The 19,870-nt window shown below is 73.5% G+C and overlaps 5 protein-coding genes across 9 annotated transcripts; 3 read left to right on the top strand and 2 right to left on the bottom strand.

Moving 5' to 3' along the window:
- Nucleotides 1-196: 196 nt before the first annotated feature.
- Nucleotides 197-2,658, top strand: DHPS (deoxyhypusine synthase). Its single transcript, XM_075412560.1, has 9 exons — nucleotides 197-411; nucleotides 493-654; nucleotides 1,029-1,150; nucleotides 1,228-1,324; nucleotides 1,449-1,535; nucleotides 1,659-1,764; nucleotides 1,881-1,984; nucleotides 2,057-2,182; nucleotides 2,261-2,658. Exons 1-9 carry the CDS (start codon nucleotides 211-213, stop codon nucleotides 2,354-2,356), a joined length of 1,101 nt encoding a protein of 366 aa, XP_075268675.1. The 5' UTR covers nucleotides 197-210; the 3' UTR covers nucleotides 2,357-2,658.
- A 3-nt stretch (nucleotides 2,659-2,661) lies between these two features.
- Nucleotides 2,662-4,717, bottom strand: WDR83 (WD repeat domain 83). 4 transcript variants are annotated; one of them, XM_075412561.1, is made up of 9 exons: nucleotides 4,517-4,717; nucleotides 4,020-4,140; nucleotides 3,831-3,936; nucleotides 3,683-3,731; nucleotides 3,473-3,599; nucleotides 3,334-3,401; nucleotides 3,148-3,256; nucleotides 2,953-3,067; nucleotides 2,662-2,868 (listed from the first exon to the last, which is right to left on the bottom strand). In XM_075412561.1, exons 1-9 carry the CDS (start codon nucleotides 4,617-4,619, stop codon nucleotides 2,716-2,718), a joined length of 951 nt encoding a protein of 316 aa, XP_075268676.1. In that variant the 5' UTR covers nucleotides 4,620-4,717; the 3' UTR covers nucleotides 2,662-2,715. The 4 variants fall into 4 exon arrangements, with proteins under 4 accessions (XP_075268676.1, XP_075268678.1, XP_075268677.1 ...); XM_075412563.1 differs by having other exon boundaries at nucleotides 2,662-2,775; XM_075412562.1 differs by having other exon boundaries at nucleotides 3,148-3,227.
- Nucleotides 4,661-6,233, top strand: WDR83OS (WD repeat domain 83 opposite strand). Its single transcript, XM_075412565.1, has 4 exons — nucleotides 4,661-4,753; nucleotides 5,263-5,368; nucleotides 5,854-5,951; nucleotides 6,076-6,233. Exons 1-4 carry the CDS (start codon nucleotides 4,719-4,721, stop codon nucleotides 6,140-6,142), a joined length of 306 nt encoding a protein of 101 aa, XP_075268680.1. The 5' UTR covers nucleotides 4,661-4,718; the 3' UTR covers nucleotides 6,143-6,233.
- A 1,218-nt stretch (nucleotides 6,234-7,451) lies between these two features.
- Nucleotides 7,452-14,913, top strand: MAN2B1 (mannosidase alpha class 2B member 1). 2 transcript variants are annotated; one of them, XM_075412550.1, is made up of 24 exons: nucleotides 7,452-7,562; nucleotides 8,400-8,502; nucleotides 9,085-9,258; nucleotides 9,877-10,070; nucleotides 10,141-10,273; nucleotides 10,536-10,678; nucleotides 10,759-10,875; nucleotides 10,963-11,045; nucleotides 11,124-11,244; nucleotides 11,347-11,425; nucleotides 11,497-11,606; nucleotides 11,890-11,997; nucleotides 12,077-12,193; nucleotides 12,264-12,458; nucleotides 12,712-12,809; nucleotides 12,900-13,023; nucleotides 13,306-13,424; nucleotides 13,494-13,595; nucleotides 13,677-13,764; nucleotides 13,854-13,934; nucleotides 14,005-14,241; nucleotides 14,317-14,466; nucleotides 14,560-14,662; nucleotides 14,730-14,913. In XM_075412550.1, the coding sequence occupies exons 1-24, from the start codon at nucleotides 7,470-7,472 to the stop codon at nucleotides 14,855-14,857; spliced, it is 3,000 nt and encodes a 999-aa protein (XP_075268665.1). In that variant the 5' UTR covers nucleotides 7,452-7,469; the 3' UTR covers nucleotides 14,858-14,913. The 2 variants fall into 2 exon arrangements, with proteins under 2 accessions (XP_075268665.1, XP_075268666.1); XM_075412551.1 differs by lacking the exons at nucleotides 7,452-7,562; nucleotides 9,085-9,258; nucleotides 9,877-10,070 and having other exon boundaries at nucleotides 8,425-8,502.
- Nucleotides 14,911-19,836, bottom strand: TRMT1 (tRNA methyltransferase 1). Its single transcript, XM_075412553.1, has 17 exons — nucleotides 19,570-19,836; nucleotides 19,145-19,367; nucleotides 18,263-18,318; nucleotides 18,070-18,170; nucleotides 17,770-17,957; nucleotides 17,463-17,578; nucleotides 17,269-17,381; nucleotides 17,019-17,167; nucleotides 16,862-16,945; nucleotides 16,707-16,776; nucleotides 16,493-16,627; nucleotides 16,288-16,373; nucleotides 15,803-15,911; nucleotides 15,647-15,723; nucleotides 15,421-15,540; nucleotides 15,113-15,227; nucleotides 14,911-15,009 (listed from the first exon to the last, which is right to left on the bottom strand). Exons 1-17 carry the CDS (start codon nucleotides 19,589-19,591, stop codon nucleotides 14,926-14,928), a joined length of 1,848 nt encoding a protein of 615 aa, XP_075268668.1. The 5' UTR covers nucleotides 19,592-19,836; the 3' UTR covers nucleotides 14,911-14,925.
- Nucleotides 19,837-19,870: the final 34 nt, after the last annotated feature.

Here is a 19,870-nt window from a genome sequence, read left to right as displayed (position 1 = left end):
TGACCCCGGTCCAGCGCTATCCCCGAAGCCGGGACGTTTCGCTGCCGGACTCTCTTGCCCCTTCGCGGCCACCGTCCACCCGTAAAGATGGCGGCGCGCAGCTGTATGGCACTGGGGCGGCCGAGCAAGATGGCGGCGCGCAGCCGCAGAGCGGCGCAGGGGGCGGGGCAAGATGGCGGCGCGCAGCGGCGGTGAGGCGGCCGCAGCCGGATGGCGGGCCCGGGGCAGGCGCCGGCCGAGGCCCTGCGGGCCGTGCTGCAGCCGAGCCGGCCCCTCCCGGCCGAGAGCCTGCCGGTGCGCGGCTACGACTTCTCCGGCGGCCCGGACCACGCCGCGCTGCTCCGCTCCTTCCGCACCACCGGCTTCCAGGCCACCAGCTTCGCCCAGGCCGTGGCCGAGATCCACCGGATGGTGCGGGCCGGTGGGGGGCTCGGGGGACTCGGGGGGGGGTCCGGAGCCGGTCCTGACTACCCCCCCCCACCCGCCCCGCAGATCGCGGCGAAGCTGGAGCCGCTGAGCGAGGAGGAGCGGGGCCAGGCCGGGCTGGGGGGGCCGCGGCCGCCCTCGGGCTGCACCATCTTCCTGGGCTTCACCTCCAACCTCATCAGCTCCGGCGTCCGCGAGAGCATCCGCTACCTGGTGCAGCACAACATGGTGCGGGGGGGGGGGGGGGGGGGCATCGCCAGGGCCCCGGGGATTTCCCGGGCCGTCCCCGAGCTCCCCGCAGAGCTCTCGGGGGGGGGTGTGGGGTGTGTGTGTTACTGCCCGGGGTGTCCCCGAGCTCCCCGCAGGGCTCCCGGGGGGGGTGTCACTCCCCGGGCCGTCCCCGAGCTCCCCGCAGGGCTCCCGGGGGGGAGGGTGTGTCCCTCCCCGGGGTGTCCTGAGGTCCCCGCGCTGTCCCTCTGGCCGCTCTGGGATGTGGGGGTCCCGGCGGTTCTGGGGGCTCAGCCCCGGCCCCGAACCCCCCCCCCGCCGCATCCCGGGGGTGCTCGGGGGTCCCCGAGGCCCTGACGCCTGCGCCGGGGCAGGTGGACGTGCTGGTGACGACGGCGGGTGGCGTGGAGGAAGATCTCATCAAGTGCCTGGCGCCCACCTACATCGGGGACTTCAGCCTGCGGGGCCAGGACCTGCGCCGCAGCGGCATCAACCGGTACGGGGTGCTGGGGCGCGGGGGGCCCGTCCCCGGCGCTGGGGTCCCCTCTGCAGTTGAGCCCGTCCCCTCCCCAGCATCGGGAACCTGCTGGTGCCCAACGACAACTACTGCAAGTTCGAGGACTGGCTGATGCCCATCCTGGAGCAGATGGTGGACGAGCAGGAGACACAGGTCGGGGGGGGGGGGGGTGGACCGGACACCGGGGTCCCCCCTGGCTGCTGAGGGGCACGGGGGGGGGGGGGTCCGGACGCCGGGGTCCTCCCGGCTGAGGGTCCTGAGCGTGGTGGTCCGGCAGGGCGCGCGGTGGACACCCTCGAGGATGATCGCGCGGCTGGGCAAGGAGATCAACAACCCCGACTCGGTTTGCTACTGGGCGCAGAAGGTGGGTGGGGACGGTGGGGGGGACGGCTTCAGGGGGTCCCGGTGCCGTCCCGGGGGGTCCCCGTGCCGTCCAAGGGGGGTCCTGGGGGTGTCACCGCGCCCCGTCACCACGTCCCCTTTCCAGAACAACATCCCAGTGCTGAGCCCGGCGCTCACCGACGGCTCCCTGGGGGACATGATCTTCTTCCACTCCTACAAGCGCCCGGGGCTGGTGCTCGACATCGTGGAGGGTGAGCACGGCCCCGGGGGTCGTCGTCATCATGTGTCCCCCCCAATTCCTGGGTCTCCCCCAATTCCTGGGCCCCCCGGACGCCGGGGTCCCCCCTGACGCTGCCTCCGCCCGCAGACCTGCGCCTCATCAACACCCAGGCCCTCTTCGCCAGGAAGACGGGGATGATCATCCTGGGCGGGGGGCTGGTGAAGCACCACATCGCCAACGCCAACCTCATGGTGAGGGGTCGGGGGGGGGCGCGATGCGGTGGGGGGGGCGTGGGGGGGCTCACCCTGCCTCTCCCCCCGCAGAGGAATGGCGCCGATTTCTCCGTCTACGTCAACACGGCGCAGGAGTTCGACGGCTCTGACTCGGGGGCGCGGCCGGACGAGGCCGTGTCCTGGGGCAAGATCCGCATGGACGCCACCCCCGTCAAGGTGGGGCGGGGGTCCCGGGGCTGGGGGAGGATTTGGGGTGCTGGGGGGGCTCCTCCCTCACCCCCTCCCTGCGCCCAGGTCTACGCTGACGCCTCCCTGGTGTTCCCGCTGCTGGTGGCGGAGACGTTCGCCCAGAGAGCCGAAGCCTTCCCCTCCGAGACGCCGCAGGGCTGAGCCCCCACCTCGGGAGGGGCGACCCCCCGATTTAGGGGTGCCGAGCCCCCAGTTTGGGGGGGCCGAGCCCCCAGTACCTCCGCAGCGGCTCCCCTCTCGCTGCCCCCAGGCTCTCTGACAGCCGGCGTCCGCGGAGCAGGAGCTGAGCAGTTCCCAGACCGGGGACACAGGGGAGCTGGGACCCCCCCGGGAGCCCCGCCCATCTATCCACAGCCCCCTGCCTGTTTCCCCCCCCCCCCGGCATCTGTATTTATTTGAGCTGCGCAGGGGCGTGCGCCGCTCTCAATAAACCGCTGCGGTTCCTTCACATGGGGGCTTTATTCCTCGCGGTGGGGGGTCGCGGGGCCCCCCAGCCGCGCTCACGGGGCGCCGTCCCCCTCAGGCTGGAAGCTCTCCTCGCGCCAGAGCTGGACCTGGCCCTGCGTGGCGGCCAGCAGGCATGGCAGCCGGGGGTGGAAGGCCAGCGACTGCACCACGCCGCGGCCCACGGCCAGGCTGAGTGCCAGAGACCCCTGCGGAGGAAGGGAGGAGTGGGGGGGGGGGGGGCTCCCCGGACCCCCCCCCCAGCGCCGGCGCGGCTCCCCCCGCCCGCTCACCTCCACCAGGTCCCACAGGTAGACGTTGCCGTCCTCCGAGGCGCAGCCCACGTGGGTGTCGCGCTCGCTCAGCACGCAGTCCAGCCGGTACGTCGTGCTGCGGTGGCCCGTGTACCTGCGGGGGTCCGGGGGGGGGGTCGGGGTGAGCAGGAGCCCCCCCCGGGGGTCCGCGGGGCGCGGGGAGGGGGCTCGTACTCGCCCAGCAGCTCGCCGGTCTCCTTGTCGAGCAGGCGCAGCGTGGAGTCCAGGCTGGCGGCCAGGGCGCACTGCCCGTCCTTGCTGAAGCAGACGCTGGTGACGGGGCCTGGGGCGGGCGGGGGTTTGGGGGGGTCCCGGGGAGCCCCCCCATAGAGGCCCCCCCCCCCGCAGCCCCTCACTCACTGCCCACGTAGTCGCAGTAAAGCTGGCCAGCGCGCAGGTCATAGCGGCGGACACGGCCGTCCACGGAGCTGGGGGGAGGGGGGGTGAGCCCTGGGGGTCCCGCCGGCCCCGGCCCCGCCCCCGGCGGCCCCGGCCTCACCCCGAGAGGATCTCGTGGTCGGAGACCTTCACGCTGGAGACGCCGTCCTTGGCCTCGTCCAGGACCTGCACAGGGTCGGGGCGGCGCGAGCGGCAGTCCCAGCAGCGGATGGTGGAGTCGATGGAGCCTGGGGGGGGGCGGGGGGGGGAGGAAGGGGGTCTCAGGGGGTGCTGGCACTGGCAGGACCCCCTCCCGCCACCGCTCCCTTACCCGACACGATGATGGTGGCCTCCTCATTGAACTGGACGCAGTTGACTTTCTGTGGGAGGGGCAGGGGGTCAGTGCCAGCCCCCCTGAGCCCCCACCCAGCCCCCCTGAGCCCCCCGCCCGCAGCCCCCCCCCCAAGCCCCCCGCTCACCCCTGCGTGCCCCTGGTACTTGCGCAGCACGCGTCCCGTGGCCACGTCCCACAGAGCCACCGCCTTGTCGGCCCCGCACGAGCAGAGCTGGCTGTTGTCGAAGGAGCTGGGGGGGGGCAGCCCGTCAGCGGGGCTGGGGGGGCTGGGGGGGCTGAGGGGGTGGGGGTCCCCGCAGCCCCCCGCCCTTACCCGGCGGCGTCCAGCACCTCGTAGCCGTGGCCCTGGTAGGTGCGCAGCGCCGTGCCCTTGTGCGGGTTCCACAGCTTCAGCGACTTGTCGCTGCCGCACGTCAGGCAGTAGTTGCCGTCCGCTGGGGAGCGAGGGGCTGCGGTGACCCCCCCGCCCCACGCAGACACCCCCCCCCCAGGAGCCGCGGGACAGCAGCCCGGACCCCCTTCCCTGTCCCCTGCGACGGGGAGTGGTGCTGTGCCCCCCCCGTTCCTCCCCCGGGAAGGGATCGAGGAGCTGGGGGGTCCCGGTGCTTCCAGGACAGGGCCCGGGTCGCTGTTCCCCCCCCGGGTCGCGTCACCTCCCCCTGTCCCGCTCCCCGCCCCCCGGTCCCCATCTCCCCCCTCCCCAGGTCCCCATCACCCTTCCCCGGTCCCCCGCCCCGGGTCACCATCTCCCCCCACCCCTGCTCCCCCTCTCCCCCCTCCCCCGGTCCCCGCTGCCCCCCGGGTCCCCACCGTTGAAGCGCACGGCCCGCACCGCGCCCTGCCCGCACTCCAGCGTCCGCACCCGCTGCCGGGGGAGCTCGGGGCGGCCGGGCCGGGGCTGCGGGAAGGCCATGGCGGCACCGGCAGCGGGAGCGGGACTGGCACCGGTAGCGGCACTGGCAGCGGGAGCGGGGGCTCTTCCGGCGGCGGCGGAAGCGGGCGGCGGGGCGGCATGGCGGACCCGCGGCGGCCGGGGCGGGTGGCCCGGTGGGACCGGGGGGGGACCAGGAGGGACCGGGGGGAGGATCCGGGGGCACCGGGGGTGGGGGGGAAGGATCGGGGGGCACCGGGGAAGGACCAGGGGGGACCGCGGGGGACTTGGGGGACTTGGGGGAAACCGGGGAGGATGGGGGGGCACTGGGAGGGACTGGGGGGGACGGGGAGGGACTGGGGGACACTGGGGGGGACGGGCAGGGACCGGGGGGCACCGGGGAGGATTGGGAAGGATCGAGGGGGACTTGGGGGAGGGTGGGGGGGCCAGGGAGGGACTGGGGGTTCACTGGGAGGGGACTGGGGGGCACCGGGGCTGGGGGTAAGGACCAGGGGACAGCGCGGGGGGGACTTGGGGGAGACTGGGGGGGACGGGGAGGGACTGGGGGGCACCGGGGGTGGGGGGGAAGGACCAGGTGGCAGCGGGGGGGGGCTTGGGGAGACCGGGGGGGACGGGAAGGGACTGGGGGCACTGGGAGGGACCGGGTCCCCGTGCCGGCCCGCAGGTACAAGCCGCCGGCCACCGAGACCAACCCGGCGCTGGAGGACCCCACGCCCGACTACATGAACCTGCTGGGGATGGTCTTCAGCATGTGCGGGCTGATGCTCAAGGTGGGGGCTCTGGCGGCGGGGGGCGGCGGGGGGGCTGGGGACTGTCCCTGGGGGGGTCGGGGAGGACGAGGGGGGACAGGGGCCATCCCTGGGGAGGATGAGGTGGCCAAGGGGGGTACCAGAGGGACACAAGGGTGTCCCCGAGGGGATCAGAGGGGACAGGGGCTGTCCCCAGGGGCTCCAGGAGGGTCAGGGGCCATCCCCGGGGGCTCCAGGGGTCAGGGGCCACCCTTGGAAAGGATGAGGTGGCCAAGGGGGACACAGGGATGTCCCCAAGGGGATCAGAGGGGACAAGCGCCATCCCCGGGGGGGTTTGGGGGGGACAGGGACCATCCCCCGGGGGCCGAGGGGGGACAGGCACCATCCCCAGGGTGTTCAGGGAGGACAGGGGACGTCCCCGGAAGGTTCAGGGGGCTCAGGGGCCGTCCCCGGGGGGCTCTGGGCCCGTCCCCGGGGGTCCCCACGCCGTACCCCTCCGCCTGCAGCTGAAGTGGTGTGCCTGGATCGCTGTCTACTGCTCCTTCATCAGCTTCGCCAACTCGCGCAGCTCCGAGGACACCAAGCAGATGATGAGCAGCTTCATGTGAGTGCCAGCAGCTCCGGATCCGGCGCCGGCTGCCGCAGCCCCCGTGGAGGGAACAGCGGTGAGGCCGTCCCGGTGTTGGGGGCGTCTCTGAGGCGCGGGCTGGTGTCTCTCCCCGCTGCAGGCTCTCCATCTCGGCCGTGGTGATGTCCTACCTGCAGAACCCCCAGCCCATGTCCCCGCCCTGGTGACGGCCGGCGTCGTTCCTGGGGAGGGCACTCGCTGCCGGGCAGGCGACAGCGTTTGTCGGGGCCGGGACGATAAAGGGGGTGCTGGGGCAGAGCTCGTGGTCGTCATGGTTTGTACGAACCTGTGCGGGGGGGGGATCCTGCTCGGAGCGAGCAGGAGGAGAGATGGGGTGGGGGGAACCCCAGGGCCTGGGGGGCCTGGGGGGAGGTTGGTGAGGGAAGGTGGCGGGAGTCAGGGGGAGAAACGGGGTGTGAGGGCCTGGGGGAGCTCTGAGGAGCCCAGGGGGGAGCGGAGGGGAGACTGGGGGGGCTGAGGAGGGCCCCAGGGACCCTGTGGGGAGGCTGAGGGGGGCCCTGGAGGTAGAAGAGCCTTGGGGGTCCTGAGGGGAGCTCCGAGAGGGGCTGAGGGGGGCCCTGGGGAGGCTGAGGGGCCCGGGGGGGGGCTGAGGTGGCCCCAGGGGCTCTTAAGGGAGCCCTGGGGGGGCTCTGGGGAGCCCTGGGGGGCTGTGGGGAGGCTGAGGGGTGACCAGGGAGGGGCTGAGGGGAGCCCTGGAGATAGCAGAGCCCCAGGGGCCCTGAGGGGAGCCCTGGAGGGGCTGAGGGGGGCTGAAGGGGGGCCCAGGGGCTCTGAGGGGGGCTGTGAGTAGCCCTGGGGGGCTGTGGGGAGGCTGAGGGGAGCCTGAAGGGGGCCCTGAGGGGGCTGAGGGGAGCCCTGGAGGTTAGCGGAGCCCCGGGGGCCCCAAGGGGAGCCCTGGGGAGGGCTGAGGGGGGCCCTGAGGGGAGCCCTGGAGGTGGCAGAGCCCCGGGGGCCCCAAGGGGAGCCCCGAGGGGGGCCCTGAGGGGGTGAAGGAGGCCCCGAGGGGAGCCCCGGGGGCAGCCAGACCTGAGCGCTCCCCTCAGCACCCCGGCGCCATCGCCCCCGTGAGGGGTCCGGCTCCTCGACGTCCCATTGGAGGAGAGAGCTGCCCGTCTGTCGCTCTCCGCCGACCGCGGCTCGGCGGGGGCGGGGTTTCGGGAGCTGCCGCACTTCATTGGTTACTGGGCATTCTCCCGTCTCTGGAGGAGCCGTTGCTAACGCCCGCCCCGCGTGGAGCGACTCGCGGTGTCAATCATGGGCGCTCCCTCTTCTCATTGGCGCCAAGCCCGTTATGTCACCGCCCCGCCCGTGGAGCCCTCGCAGCGCACAGTTACGCCACGCCTCTGCGCGCAGCAGTGCGGGGCGTGGCCGAGGCGGCTTCTCCCGCCCCTTGCCGCCCATTGGCTCCAGCTTGCCCGGAGGGAGGGGAGGGGCGGGGCGCGGAGCCCTCGGGTCTTGTGGCCGGGCGGTCACATGACCACGCCCGCCAGCGGCATGGCGGTGCCCGGGGCCGTAGCGCTGCTGCTGCTGCTCGGGGCGGCGACGGCCGCGGGCTGCGGGTACCAGGTGGGCCCGGGGCTCCGGGCCCGGGGGCTCCGGGGGGGCGCTGGGGGACATCGGGGGGGGCGCCCGCGCCGCCTGGGGAGACGGGAACTGGGGGAACTGGGAGAGGCTAGGGCAACTGGGAGGCACTGGGGGCACTGGAGTGGACTGGGGGGGCCGGGAGAGACTGGGAGCACTGAGGACGCGGGGACTGGGAGAGACTGGAAGGAACTGGGAAGCGGGGAACCTGGGGAAGTCTGGTCTGAGGGAGGTGGGATACTGGGAGAGACTGGTGGGAACTGGGGAAACGCGGATGGGGCAGCCGGGCTGTGACTGGGGGAGCTGGGAGAGATGGGATGGGGGGAGCAGCGGGCGACTGGGAGAGACTGGAAGAAACTGGGAAGCTGGGGAAGACTGGTCTGAGGGAGGTGGGATACTGGGAGAGACTGGTGGGAACTGGGGAAGCACGGATGGGGCAGCCGGGCTGTGACTGGGGGAGCTGGGAGAGATGGGATGGGGGGAGCAGCGGGCGACTGGGAGAGGGGAACTGGGACATTGTGGGGGTCTGGAAGGGGTTGGGGTCTGTCATGGGCTGGGGTGGGGGCCCGCGGGGGGGGTGAGGAGGGTTTGGGGGTCCCGGAGGGGGCTGTGGCGCGGCCGGCCGGTGACAGTCACACACACAGGGGTGACAGCCCCCCTTCCCCGGGCTGTCGCTGCGGGGGGGACCCAGGCGTCCTGGCCTCCGGTCCGCAGCCCCCTCCCCCCAGCAGCTCCCTTCGGGGGGGGGGGGGGGGTGACTGGGGGGCGCCGGGGGGCACAGCCCCGTCCGCGCGCCCCCAGCACCTCGACTGGCGCCCGCAGTCGTGTCCCCCGACGCGCCCCGGGCTCCTCAACGTGCACCTGGTGGCCCACACGCACGACGACGTCGGCTGGCTGAAGACGGTGGAGCAGTACTACTACGGAGGTGGGTGGGGGTGGGGGTCCCCCCCTGCCACGGGGACGGCTGCCACGGCCCCAAGGCCACCACGGGGACGAGGTGACACTCGGCGAGGCCGGTGCGGGGGCGAAGGGACGCCGAGTGCCGGGGATGGAGCCTGTGGCCCCACGGCGGGGGCGGGGAGGGGGTGGGGGGCAGAGGGACAAATCCTGCCCTGGGGACGGGGACAGGGCCTGGCGTTCTGCCCGCTGTCCCCCCCGCGGCGGTGGGACCCCGGTTTGCCGCTGGTTTTTGTCCCTTGGGACAGTGCTGGGACCCCTGGACCTTCCTGTGTCCCCTCCCCATGTCCCCTGGTGGTTTTGTGCTCCCATGTCCCCTCCCCGCGTCCCCCGGACCTTCCTGTGCCCCTTCCCCACGTCCTCTGGACGTTTCCATGTCCCCTCCCCGTGTCCCCTGGACGTTTCTGTGCCCCCATGTCCTGTCCCCTCGTCCCCCGGACCTTCCTGTGCCCCTTCCCCGTGACCCCTGGACGTTTCCGTGTCCCCTCCCCGCCGTGCCGTTGTCCCCCCCGTCCCCGCGGGCGCGGCCGTGACCGCGGTCCCTGCGCAGCGCGTAATGAGGTGCAGCACGCGGGCGTGAGGTACATCCTGGACGCGGTGGTGGCCCAGCTGGCGGCCGAGCCCTCGCGCCGCTTCGTCTACGCCGAGGTCGCCTTCCTGGCGCGCTGGTGGCGGCAGCAGGACGAGGCCACGCGCCGCACCGTGCGCCAGCTCGTCGAGCAGGGTGGGGGCCGCCGCGGGGACGGGGGGTGGCCCTGGGGGGGGGGGGTGTGTGACGGGGACGTGTGGAGATGTGGGGGGCTGGGGTGTCCCTGAGGGTCATGGAGAGCACACGGGGGCGGGGGTGGGGGGGGAAATGGAGTGTCCTTGGGGGTGTGCAGGGATTGGGGGGGGGGATTGGAGCGTCCTTGGGGGCACACGGGGACGTGGGGGGGGGTGTTGGGGTGTCCTTGGGTGTGCGTGGGGACATGCAGGGACGATTGGGGTGTCCTTGGGGGCACACAGTGACATGGAGGGGGAGGATTGGGGTGTCCTTGGGGGCACACAGTGACATGGAGGGGGAGGATTGGGGTGTCCTTGGGGGCACACGGGGACGTGAGGGGGGGAGTTGGGGTGTCCTTGGGGGTGTGCAGGGATGTGGGGGGGGGGAATTGGGGTGTCTTTGGGGACACACAGGAAAGGGGGGGACGATTGGGGTGTCCTTGGGGGCACATGGGGACGTGGGGGGGGGCACGCAGAGATGTTGGGGGGGGGTTGGGGTGTCCTTGGGGGAGGCCGCGGGGAGGCTGAGGAGCCTGGGGTGCCCCTGGGGTCATGGGCTGCTGCCCCCCCGTCCCCGCAGGGCGGCTGGAGTTCGTGGGGGGGGGCTGGTGCATGAGCGACGAGGCGGCGGCGCACTACGGCCCGGCGCTGGAGCAGCTGGCGCTGGGTCGCCGGTTCCTGCGCCGGGCGTTCGGGGCCTGCGGCGCGCCGCGCGTCGCCTGGCAGATCGACCCCTTCGGCCACTCGCGCCAGCTGGCCGCCATCTTCGCCCAGGTGGGACCCCCCGGCCCCCGGCCCCGCGGGGACCCCGGCGGCCGGGCTCACCCCCTCCCCCTCCCCGCAGATGGGCTACGACGGGCTCTTCGTGGGGCGCGTGGACCACCAGGACAAGGCAGCGCGGGAGGAGCGGCGGGAGATGGAGATGCTGTGGCGGGCGAGCGGGAGCCTGCAGCCCCCGGCCGCCGACCTCTTCACCGGTGCGACGGGCGCGGGGTCCCTCAGGGGTCCCCTGAGCCCCTCCCGGGGGTGGCCCTGCCCTGGGGTGCCCGGCTGGGAGACCCCCGTCCCCTTTTCCTGTCCCCTGTCCCCCCGCCGACCTCTCCCCGCTGCCCCTCTGTCCTTCCCCGGGGCTGCCACCGTCCTCTGGGTTCCCCCTGGGCTTCTCCCCTTGTCCCCGGCGCCATCCCCGGCTGTCCCTGACCCCGGCTGTCGCCAACCTGGCCGTGTCCCCGTCCCCAGGCGTCCTGCCCAACGTCTACAACCCTCCGGCGGGGTTCTGCTGGGACCAGCTCTGCACTGACCCCCCCGTCGTGGACGAGGAGAGCGAGGAGAACAACGTGGACAGCGTCGTCTCCGCCTTCCTGCAGATCGCCACCACCCAGGTGGGCGTCCCCGGGTGGGGGGTCCCGGGCGCTGGGACCCCCCCGGGATGGGGGTGCTGACCCGTCCCTGCTGTCCCCAGGCCGAGCGCTACCGCACCAACCACATCATCATGACGATGGGCTCCGACTTCCACTACGAGAACGCCAACCTCTGGTTCAAGAACATGGACAAGCTCATCGCCCACGTCAACGCCAGGGTGAGCGGGGTCCCCCCTGCGTCCCCCCCCAGCGTCCCCGCCGTCCGCAGCCCCCTGCCCCTCTCACCCCCTCCCTGCCTTTCCCAGCAAGCCAACGGCAGCCGCGTCCACGTCCTCTACTCCACGCCGTCCTGCTACCTGTGGGAGCTGCACCAGGCCAACCTCTCCTGGTGAGACCAGGGGCGAGGGGAGCCCCGGCGTCTGGGCGGGACGGACGGACGGATGGACGCAGCCTGGCTTTGCCGCAGGTCCCTGAAGACGGACGACTTCTTCCCCTACGCCGACGGCCCACACCAGTTCTGGACGGGCTATTTCACCAGCCGGCCGGCCTTCAAGCGCTACGAGCGCCTCAGCAGCAACTTTCTGCAGGTGGGACGGCGGCCGGGGCGCCGGGGTCCCCCCTCCCAGGGCCGGGGTCCCCCCTCCTGGGGCCAGGGTTCCTCTCCCTGACCCTCCTCTCCCTCCCGGCAGATCTGCAGCCAGCTGGAGGCTGTGGCGGGGCCGGCGGCACGGGAGGGTCCCTACGGCCGTGGGAACAGCTCCGTGCTCCGTAAGTGCCAGCGTGGGGTCCCCGGGGACCCCCCTCCCCGGCCCCTCCGACGCCTCCTCGCCCCCCCGCAGGCGAAGCCGTGGCCGTGGCCCAGCACCACGACGCCGTGACCGGCACCGAGAAGCAGCACGTGGCCGACGACTACGCCCGGCAGCTGGCGGCGGGGTGGGAGCGCTGCCAGGTATGGGCCGGGGGCACGGCGGGGGCTCGGGGGGCGCGGGGCCGGGGGCGGCAGCTGGGGGTGAGCCAGCGCCGTGTCCGTGGGGTGAACTGGTGTCGGGGGCAGTCTTGGGGACGAGCCCCTGACCCTGGGCAGCGTTTTGGGGGCGAGCTGGGGTCCGGGTGGCCAGAGGACGGGAGCCAGCAGCCATGGCCGGGGGCGGGGGGGGGTGACCCAGCGAGCACCCGTCGTTACTGCCCCTCGTTACCGGCCGTGCCCCGTGACCGTGTCCCGCTCCCGGCAGCTCCTGGTCGCCAACGCGCTGGCCAGCCTCAGCGGCAGCAAGGAGAACTTTGTCTTCTGCAACGCCCTCAACGTCAGCGTGTGTCCCCTGACGGAGGCGGCCGCCCGCGTGAGCACCTCGGGGGGACTCGGGGGGGGGGCTGCGGGGTCCCGGCAGGGCTGACGTGCCGCCCCCCTCTGCCCCCCAGTTCAGCGTCATCGTCTACAACCCCCTGGGCCGCCGCCTGTCCTGGCCCGTCCGGCTGCCGGTCAATGGGGCGTCCTACGCGGTGACGGACCCCCAGGGCCAGCCCGTGCCCAGCGAGGTGAGCCCGGCTGCCGCAGCCCCCCACCCGCCTGCCCGCAGCCCCCCTGACCCTCCCTGCCCGTCCCCAGGTCGTCCCCGTCTCCAACGTCACCCGCTGGCTGCGGGGCCGCGCTGGCGGCGCCGCGGGGGAGCTCCTCTTCCAGGCCTCCGCACCTGCCCTTGGCTTCAGCACCTTCAGGGTCTCCCGGCTGAGCCGTGGGGACCCCCGCGCACCCCCCACCCAGACCCCAGCGTCCTCGCAGCCTCTGGAGATCCAGAATGAGGTATGGGGCCACTGTGGGGGACGCATCCTCCCCCCAAGCGCTGGGCAACGAGCGGGCGCAGTTTGGGGTCTTCCCCCACAGGGTCCCAGGGCAGGAGTTGATCCCTGGGGGGGGGAAGCCCCCAGTGTTAACCCCCCTGGTAGGGTCGCACCTCCCTTGGCCCAGTTAAACCAGTACTGGGAGGAGCTGGGGGTGTGGAGGGGGCTGAGCGGGGACGGGGCAGACGCTCGACCGCCGCCGTCCGGCCCCGCAGCACGTCCGGGTGCTCTTCGACCCCCTCACCGGGCACCTGAGCGAGATCCAGAACCTGGACCAGAGCATCTCGCTGCCTGTCTTCCAGAGCTTCTACTGGTGAGCACTGGTGGGGCCCCAGCACCCGGGTGCCTCGTGCGGGGCCTTCCTCCACCACCTCTCCACCTCCTCCTCCTGTTTTCCCCCCAGGTACAACTCCAGCGTCGGCAACGACGAGAGCTCCCAGGCCTCGGGCGCCTACATCTTCCGCCCCAACAGCTCCGAGCCCATCCCCGTCTCCAGCTCCAAGCGTGTCCCCACGTACCTGGTGAAGGTGGGTGGTGGGGACGGCGTCCCCGGTGCTGGGGGCGTCTCCAGGGGCATCCCCGGTGCTGGGGGATCTCCAGGGGCATCTCCAGGGCGTCCCCGGTGCCTCGGGGTCTCCAGGGGCATCCCCAGGGCGTCCCCGGTGCCTCGGGGTCTCCAGGGGCATCCCTGGTGCTGGGGGGTCTTCAGGGGCATCCCCAGGGTGTCCCCGGTGCAGTGGGGTCTCCAGGGGCATCCCCGGTGCTGGGGGTGGGTCCCAGGATGCTGACCCCCACCGTGTCCCTCGCAGAACGCGCTGGTGCAGGAGGTCCACCAGAACTTCTCCTCGTGGTGCTCCCAGGTGGTGCGGCTCCACGCGGGGCAGCCCTACGTGGAGCTGGAGTGGACCGTGGGGCCCATCCCCGTGGCGTGAGTTGGGGAGGGGGAGCCCCCCCTGCAGCCCCCCGCAGCCCCCCGCTCACCCCCTGCCTCTCGCAGGGACGGCTGGGGCAAGGAGATCATCAGCCGCTTTGAGACAACGCTGCGGACGGACGCCCACTTCTACACCGACTCCAACGGGCGGCAGATCCTGGAGCGCAGGTCGGGGCCGGCCCGGGCGCTCGCCGCGGCCCCCCGAGACCCCTGTCCCCCTCCCCATGACCACTTTCTGCCTCCCCCCAGGCGTGACTACCGTCCCACCTGGAACCTGAACCAGACGGAGCCCGTGGCGGGGAATTACTACCCGGTCACCAGCCGCATCTTCATCAGGGTAGGGGCTGTGGCGCGGTGGCGGGGAGGCAGTGGGCTGAGCCCGGGGCAGAGCTCATCACACGAGTGGTGCCTCCTCCCCGCCCCCAGGACCAGAAGGTCCAGCTGACGGTGCTGACGGACCGGGCGCAGGGCGGCAGCAGCATCTTTGACGGCTCCCTGGAGCTGATGGTGAGGGGCCGCGGCGTGGGCGGTCCCCAGGGTGGGGGGTGCGCCGGGACGTGACCGCTGTCCCCTCCAGGTCCATCGGCGACTCCTGTACGACGACAACCGGGGCGTGGGGGAGCCGCTGGTCGAGCCGGGAGCCGACAAGCAGGGGCTGGTGGTCCGTGGCCGCCACCTCGTCCTTCTCGAGACGGTGGAGTCGGCGGCCGAGCGGCACCGGCTGCTGGCACAGGAGCTGGTCATGGCGCCCTACGCGGTGCTGGCGCCCGGCGAGGGTCCGTCCTACCGCCGCGGCCAGCCCGGCCTGCGCCAGGTGAGGTGGGAGGGTCCTCCCGGGCTGGGGGGAGGCTCTGCGTGGGGGGGTCCCCGTCACCTTCTGCCCCCACAGTTCTCAGCGCTGCGGCGGGAGCTGCCGCCCAACGTCCACCTCCTGACGCTGATGCCCTGGGACGCCGGCACGGTGCTGCTGCGGCTGGAGCACCAGTTCGAGAGGGGCGAGAGCGCCAACGGCTCCCAGCCCGTCACCGTGGACCTGCTGGTGAGCCCCCCGCGCGCTGTGGGGCCGAGCCCCCTGGCCCCCGCGCAGGGATGGGCGCGGCGCGGGCGCCGACTGGGTTTTCTCCCTCCCCAGAACCTCTTCTCGGCTTTCACCGTCGCCTCGGTGCAGGAGATGAGTCTGGGAGCAGACCTGCCGCTCGACGCCGTCTCCCGCCTGGTCTGGACCCCCGCCACAGGTACCGGGGGTCCGGGGGGGGCCCGGGAGCCCCCAGTCCCCCCCTCACCCCTCCCCTCTTTCTCCAGGTCCGGCCCAGCCCCGGCCAGTCCCCAAAGTGGACCCGCGCCAGGTGACGCTGCAGCCCATGCAGATCCGGACGTTCGTGGCCACAGTGCAGTACGGGGTGCCTGGGGCGGGCCAGGGGGGGCTGTGATGGCCCCCCCACCGCACCCCCCGCCTCGCAAGTACATTAAAAACCACGAGACATTTCTCAGGCACGCTTTAATGGGGCTGATCAGTGGGGGTGGCATCCGGGGGCCCCCCCTCATGCGAGTAACAGCACTCGGTGCCCAAGGAGCAATTTCCCTGTGGGAGAGGGGGTGGTGAGCAGGGGGTGGAGCAGGGCCCAGCCCCACCTTGTCCCTGGGGTCCCCCCTTGTCCCCACCCCCCCCTTCGTCCCCGACCCACCTCCTTGAAGCGTTTGCAGGGGAAGCCCTTCAGGCTGGCGCCGTCGTCCGCCCGCGCTGTCCGTTTGTTCTGGTGTCGCTTCCGCTTCTCCTGCAGGGAGGGCGAGAGACCCCCCCTGGGGAGGGCGCGGGCTGAGGGGGGCAGAGAGGACACCCACAAGGGGAGGACAAGGCCCCCTTCCCTCCCACTGCTCTGTCATGGGGTCCCGGGGAGGGGGGGGGGGGGGGTGTGTCTTTGAGGAGGTTTGGGGGCAGCTGCTGGAGCCCAACCCCGGCATCGGCCCCCCAAGAAGCCCCCCCTGCCCTTACCCAGGCTTGGCCCTGGCCTTGGGACCCCAGAAGGCCTCGGGGTTCTCCGGGAACCGCTTCAAGCCCCGTTTTCTGGAGCTGGGGTTGGCGTCGTCACGGAGGGCAAAGGAGGCCTGGAGCCTGGGAGGGGTAAAGGGGGGGGGGGGAATGTCAGGATCATTTTTGGGGGGGTCAGCGGGTCCCCCCGTCCCCGGGCGGGTTGCGGGGGGCTGCCGCAGCGTCATACGTGGGCTCCACGGAGAGGATGCGGGAAGCCGGGCTGGTCTCCGCGAGCCGCTCGCGCTTCACGGGGTGGATCTTGGCCTGGGGGAGACGGGGAGGGGGTGGGGGGGATCAGCTCAGCCCCCGGGGGGATGAGGGGGTCCCCGAGCCCCCTCCTCACCCAGCAGCGCATGATGTCCCAGAGCACGGCGGGCGGCGCGTCCGTCTTGACGGCGTTCTTGCAGGCGTGGGAGAGCGACACGCGGTAGCCGGCGTGCAGGAGGGCGGACCTGGGGTGCGGAGGGACGCGGGGGTCGGAGCCCCAGGGACCGTCGGGGGGGCCCGGGCAGGAAGGGCAGGGGACTTGGGGGGGCTCCAGGGGCTGTGGGGGGTCAGGGTGCCCCAGCCCCAGGGACTGGGGGTTTCCAGGGGCTGTCGGGGGCAGGGGTCCCCCAGTCCTGGGGACTTGGGAGGGCCCAAGGGGCTGTAGGGGGCCCCAGCACCGGGGATTTGGGGGGCTCCCAGGGATTTGGGGGGTCGGGGTGCCCCAGCCCCGGGGACTTGGGGGGCTTCAGGGGCTGTGGGGGTCAGAGTGCCCCAGCTCGGGGATCTGGGGGCTCCAGGGGCTGTGGGGGTGCCCCAGCCCGGGGATTTGGAGGGCCCTACCTGAACTGCAGCAGGGAGGGAGTGTTGCAGTGGATGGTGCTGCTGAGGCCGTCGAGGGTGTAGTACAGGGGGACGTCGCCGAGCTCCTGCCCGCGGCACACGGGGAGCGGCCGAGTCAGTGCCAGCCCCAGAATTTGGGGGATCCTGGCCCCGCCTCGAGCCCGGGATGGCGGAGCTGCCCCCGTCCCCCTCCCTGTCCCGGTACCTCGGTGACGACGCTGAGCATCCCCCGCATCCGCTCCTCGGTCTGGAAGCGCCCCGGGCTCCTCTCCAGCGCCGCCAGCACCCGCTCCACAAAGCCCGGGTCGTGGAGGGGCTCGGCCCACACCGGACCACCAAGCTGGGGGGGGGACGCGGGGTCAGGGTCAGCGCTGGGCGGGGGCCGTGGTGGCGGGGGGCACAGGGAGCCGCGCACCCACCTGGTGCCGCTGCTGGCAGAACTCGCAGGTGGGACCCACGGGCGGCCCCGTGGCTGCCCCGTACTTGAAGCTGGAAGGGGAAAGCCGAGGGGTGAGCAGCCCCCCCGCCATCACGGAGCCCCCCCACGCCATCACGGAGCCCCCCCACGCCATACCCGGTGCCATGGCTCGTGACCTTGCCCAGGCGCTGGAGGTGGTGGCTGCCGCAGCCCACGCAGTGGTACACCAGGGCCTGCTTGCTGCCGGGACAGAGCGGGGGTCAGAGGCAGCGGGAGGGCGCAGGACCCCCCCCCGCCGTGTGTCCCCCCTCACCTGGCCGAGGCCTTGACCTTGGCCTGCCCCGTGAAGACCCGCACGAAGACGCGGACGTAGAAGTCGGCGCTGACGGAGAGCAGTGGCGTGACGAAGCGCTGGTAGCAGTTGGCGCGGCTGTCGAGGCTGTGCAGGACGATGCGCAGGGCCTGGCAGGGGGGGGGGGGACACAGGGTGGTCCTGACCTGCTGCTCCCCCCTCCCCCCGCCAGCGGGGCCGCGGTGGGCTTGGGACCCCCCCCGGCACTCACCATCTCATGGCAGAACTTGCCCTTGAGGGACACGGCCCCGTACTTGCTGTAACACGTCTCGGCGCTGTTCCCCGCCATCACGGCCATGTCCGTGCAGGTGACGCAGAGCAGCCCTGGGGGGGGGAGGTGGGGGGGGGGGGGTCAGGGGGCTGCCAGGGGGACCCAGGCATCCGGGATCCCCCCTCCCCGCTCACCGCCTTCGCTCACGGCCTGCACGGCGGCATCGAGGAAGGGCGCGGGGCTGCCGTAGGGGTCCAGGTCAATGACGTCGAAGGGGTCCCTGTCCGCCTTGCTCTGGTACATCAGCATCCTGGGGGGGGGACAGGGAGAGAGAAATGGGGACCCCAAGCCACCCCCCCGGGGGTCCCAGACCCCACCAGCCCTCGGGAAACACCATGGGCACGACGCCTCTTCCCAGCATGCGCGGCGGGGTCCCCTCGGAGCACCCCCACAGGGACGCTGGGACCGGTTCGGGGCTGGGGGGGGGGGGAGGGGGGGTACCTGGCGTCGGCGAGGCGGGGGGTCACCAGGTCCCCCGCGCCGTTGAGGGCCACGTTGCGGTGCATCAGCTCCACGGCGCGGGGCGAGAGGTCGCTGGCGACGACGGCGCGCAGCCCCGGCACCTCGCGGGCGAAGCGCAGTGCCCGCAGCCCCGAGGCCGCCAGCGCCTCCAGCACCCGCAGCCCCCCCTGCGCGGAGAGCGCGATGCCGGCGGGGGCTCGGCGCGCAGACCCCCGGCGGGGGGGGGGGGGTGTGTCGCGGCAGCCCCCCCTCCTCCCCAGAACCCCCCCCTCCCCACACCTCGCACACTTCTCCGGGCTTCGCTGTCCGCAGGTCCGCGGGGCCATCGGGCGCGGGGTCACCGTTGTCACCGTTGTCCCCCTCCTCCCCGGGGAGCACGACTGGAAGAGAGGGGGTGGGGGGGGGGTGGTGCGGAGCCGGGGGACCCGGGGTTGGGGGGCCCAGGGGGGGTACACCCCGATACGCTGCCTACCCCGGATCCCCTTCGGCTGCAGCTGGAGCCGAGCGAACTCCGTGATGACGGCGCAGCTGGGGGGGGCACGGCATCAGGGACCCTGCTGGGGGGGCAGGGACGACCCCCGCTCCCCCCCCAGCCCCCTCAGAGCCCCCCGTGATCCTCCCCGGACACCCTGGAGCCCCCCCCAGGGCACCCCCGAGTCCTCCCTGGACATCTCAGGGCAGCCCAGAGCGCCCCACGACCCTCCCTGGACACCCCGGAGCCCCCCCAGTGCCCATCCCAGAAGACCCCCAGCCCCCCGCTATCCTCCCCAGACACCCTGCAGCCCCCCTGACCCCCCCCAGGGCAACCCAGAGCCCCCCCCAGCTCTCCCAGAACACCCCTGAGCCCCCTCAGCCCCCTGCTATCCTCCTCAGAACCCCCCTCACCCCCCCAGGACAACCCAGAGCCCTCCAGACCCCCCCCCCCCGGGACACCCTGGAGCCCCCCAGAACCCCCCTAGGGCAACCCAGAGCCCCCCGACCCCCCCCGGACACCCTGGAGCCCCGTTAACCCCCCCCAGTGCAACCCAGAGGCCCTCTGACCCCCCCCCAGGACACCCTGGAGCCCCCCTGACCCCCCCCAGGGTAACCCAGAGTCCCTCTGACCCCCCCCCAGCACCCTGGAGCCCCCCTGACCCGCCCCAGGACACCCTGGAGCCCCCGCTGACCCCCCCCAGGGCAACCCAGAGCCCCCCCGACCCCCCCCGGAGCCCCCCCATCCCCCCCAGGCACCCCGAAGCCCCCCGGGACACCCCCATGGGCCCCCCAGACCCTGCCGGGACACCCCAGAGCCCTCCCCGGCCCCCCCATCCCCCCCGAGGCACCCCAGAGCCCCCGCCCCGGCCCCCCTGCTCACGTCAGGTCGCGGTTGAAGCCCTGCACCGGGTTGTAGAAGACCTGGTTGCCGCCGGGGCAGAGGATGGCGGCCCGGCCCTCGGAGAGCAGCGTCTCGCCGGCCCCGGGGGCGGGGGGAGCCCCAGCGGTGGGGGGGGCCCCGGAGCCGTTGGGGGAGGCCCGGTCCATGGCGAGGGGGCGGCGGGGGGGGCCCGGGCGGGGGTTAACGATGCGGCCGAGCTGCCCTGGGAGGGGGGGGGGGGGGAAACGGGGGGCGGCGAGGGCAGCGTGGTGGGGGCGGGGTCAGGCAGCACCGGGCCCCCCCCCAACACGTGGCGCGGGATAAGAGCGGGCGCCCCTAAACCCCGACAGGCCCCGCCCCTCCGTGCCACGCCTTGTCAGGCCACGCCCCCGGCACCTCCCCCCCGGATGGTACCGCCCGCTCACCCGCCCGCACCGCCCAGCGCATCCTCCGCGCCGCCCCTCACACGGGCGTCGCCATCTTGCGGCGCGCCGGGCTCGGTCACGTGGTCCGCAGAGGACGGCGCCCCACGAGGGCCAGGAAAGCTCCGCTCGCCGGGAAACGCGGCCGGGAGAACTGATCCCGGGGAGAGGGGGGGGGATCCCCGGGGGGTCCAGCTGACCCCGGAGGGGGGTCAGAGGTACCCGTGGCTCCGCGCCTCCCCGCGTCCCCCCTCCCCAGCGCGGTGGGAGGCGGCGAGGGGGCCGCTCGGCGCTCCTCTGGCCG

This window comes from Opisthocomus hoazin, unplaced genomic scaffold (genome assembly GCF_030867145.1).
Source record: "Opisthocomus hoazin isolate bOpiHoa1 unplaced genomic scaffold, bOpiHoa1.hap1 HAP1_SCAFFOLD_115, whole genome shotgun sequence".
Lineage (NCBI taxonomy): Eukaryota > Metazoa > Chordata > Aves > Opisthocomiformes > Opisthocomidae > Opisthocomus > Opisthocomus hoazin.
The sequence above is the reverse complement of the archived record's forward strand: the minus strand, read 5'-3'. Positions and strand labels throughout refer to the sequence as shown.